This window comes from Eurypyga helias, unplaced genomic scaffold (genome assembly GCF_000690775.1).
Source record: "Eurypyga helias isolate BGI_N326 unplaced genomic scaffold, ASM69077v1 scaffold41983, whole genome shotgun sequence".
NCBI lineage: Eukaryota > Metazoa > Chordata > Aves > Eurypygiformes > Eurypygidae > Eurypyga > Eurypyga helias.
Genome location: NW_010240028.1, coordinates 329 through 2,596, shown reverse-complemented (window position 1 = coordinate 2,596; position 2,268 = coordinate 329). Strand labels below are relative to the sequence as shown.

At 54.9% G+C, this 2,268-nt stretch overlaps 1 protein-coding gene across 1 annotated transcript; it reads right to left on the bottom strand.

Moving 5' to 3' along the window:
• Nucleotides 1–434: 434 nt before the first annotated feature.
• Nucleotides 435–2,267, bottom strand: RPL23A (ribosomal protein L23a; the record flags this gene model as incomplete). Its single annotated transcript, XM_010148338.1, has 4 exons — nt 435–500; nt 1,134–1,203; nt 1,440–1,616; nt 2,119–2,267. Coding segments are annotated over 4 exons (411 nt in total), but the record flags the coding sequence as incomplete, so codon positions are not given.
• Nucleotide 2,268: the final 1 nt, after the last annotated feature.

Genomic DNA, 2,268 nt, shown 5'->3' with positions numbered 1-2,268 from the left:
ACCGCCAGACACACTCGGAAAACGGCGTGACACCGCGCTCGTGCCAGGTCCAAACCACAAACAGGTTTTGTTGCAGTTACTATCTCCTCCCGGGCCTTCATCAGCCTGCGGAACACTCCGGAAGGAAGCGATGTAGGACACCCAGAACACTGACCAAACAGCTTAATTACACACAGGGCAGCAAAACACCAGAGGATACGAGAGGCCTGAGGTAAACAGATTTTGAGATTTGGGGCAGTGCTGCCTCATGTTTAGCAACAGCAAGAGAAGAGGAAACCCCAGAGGGTGGGACTGACGGAGCAGCCAGCTCTGCCCACCGAGTACTCAGCTACGGTGGGAGGGAGAAACCCCTTTACTGGGATGGACCCCCAAAAGCTTCCTGGGCGCTCCCTTGGACACAGCCCCAACTGCCACAAAACACAAGAGCCCCTCCGTGGTGTTACAGGGTTTATTATCCTGTCTGTACAGTCCTTGGTAGATGCAGTTTAGATGATTCCAATCTGGAAAGAAGCAAAGCACATTAAAGCAGATGTTACAGCAGTGGGAAGGCAGAGCCTCCACCAGACATCCCTGCCAGGGCCGCATCTTCCCAGGATTCCTGTCCTCCGACAACAGGCTTCTTCCTCCCAGACCTGCCCCAGTGCCTTACGCAACCACTTTACATGTTTATTCCAGCGTCGCCCGTGCTAATCCACAGCCACATTCCCTCACCGCACTCCGTACCACCGCTGCCTCCTGCCTGCCTCCACCACCTCGAGGACTGAGCTGTCCCACAGCCACGCTCCTGCCATCATTCCCACTCCTTCCAAGGGGCGAGAACACAAGCTGCAGGGCAGTTTCTGCATCCTCCCCGCTAATACTCCACAGATCTGCCTGCGGAGTGGAGCCCCTCCCTGGAAGAAGTGAGGAACAGCAGCTCTCCCTCGGTAACCTTTCCCACCAACCCTCACCATCTTCCAGGCAGATCTGGGTTAGCTTTGCTAGACAATGCAATCTTGCTTCCCAACACCCGGATTCCACAGAGGACGCTCCCCAGAGGCGCCACTGTGCTGGAAGCACAAGTGCCTGTACGCCGAGAAGAACAACTAGGCGCAGGAGACACAAAGGAGCACAAAGTTTCAAAGATTTCTCACCTTGTTGGCTACATCCAGCGCATCATAATCGGGAGCCAGTCGGACGTAAGCCTTCTTCTCCCCATCAGGCCTAGAGCGCAAGAGGAGAGATCAGTACAGGCACTTTTCCTGCTACAGCACTGTGCATCAGTGGTTCCTTTGGAAACATCACTTTACTCAGTGGTAAAAAAATGTTCACATCATGTGCACACAGCTCCTTGAGGGTTGCAAGAGCTCCCTGAACTCACTGTGACCCAATCTCCTGCTAAACGCCATTTGGGGCTCCTGAAGCATCTCACACCCACCTACCGTCCCTCCCCTTCTCACCTAATCAACGTGTTGACCTTGGCCACATCGATGTCGTACAGCTTCTTGACAGCCTGTTTGATCTGGTGCTTGTTCGCCTTGACATCCACAATGAAAACCAGAGTATTGTTATCCTCGATCTTCTTCATGGCCGACTCCGTCGTCAAAGGGAACTTGATGATGGCGTAATGGTCCAGCCTGCAGGAGAGAGGCCCTGTGGTTAACAGACGGTTGGCAGACACCACCTCGGCACTTCAGGGCTTTCAAATACCACAGGTACCGTCTAATAAGGTTTGGGGTGCATCAGTTGCCAAAAGGTTTTAATCACAAACTCTCAGGCTTTGGTCGCTTGAAATCATCACCTGCACCCCAAACCCCATCCCCCCAAGGTGTAGGTTCAGCTGACAGGGCAGCAGGCTGCAGGTCCCCACACCAGCCCATGCTGGTGGTTGTCCGTTACAGGTTGCCCAGAGAAGCTGTGGATGCCCCATCCCTGGGAGTGTCCAAGGCCAGGCTGGATGAGGCTTGGAGCAACCTGGTCTGGTGGAAGGTGTCCCTGCCCATGGCAGGGGGATGGAACTAGATGATTTTTAAGGTCCCTTCCAACCCAAACCATTTTATGGTTCTATGATTCTATGCACAGGGCTCCTCCCACCCCACAAGCCCTGCAGTGGGGCAGAGGCCAGCACCCCACACGTACTTGTTTCTCCGTGGGGCGCTTTTCCGGGGGTACTTGGGCTGCCGCCGCAGTCGCAGAGTCTTGGGCCTGCGGAAGGTGGGCGATGTACGGATCTTCTTCTTCTTGTGACTGTGGACCCCCTTCAGAACGGCCTTCTTGGCCTTCAGCGCC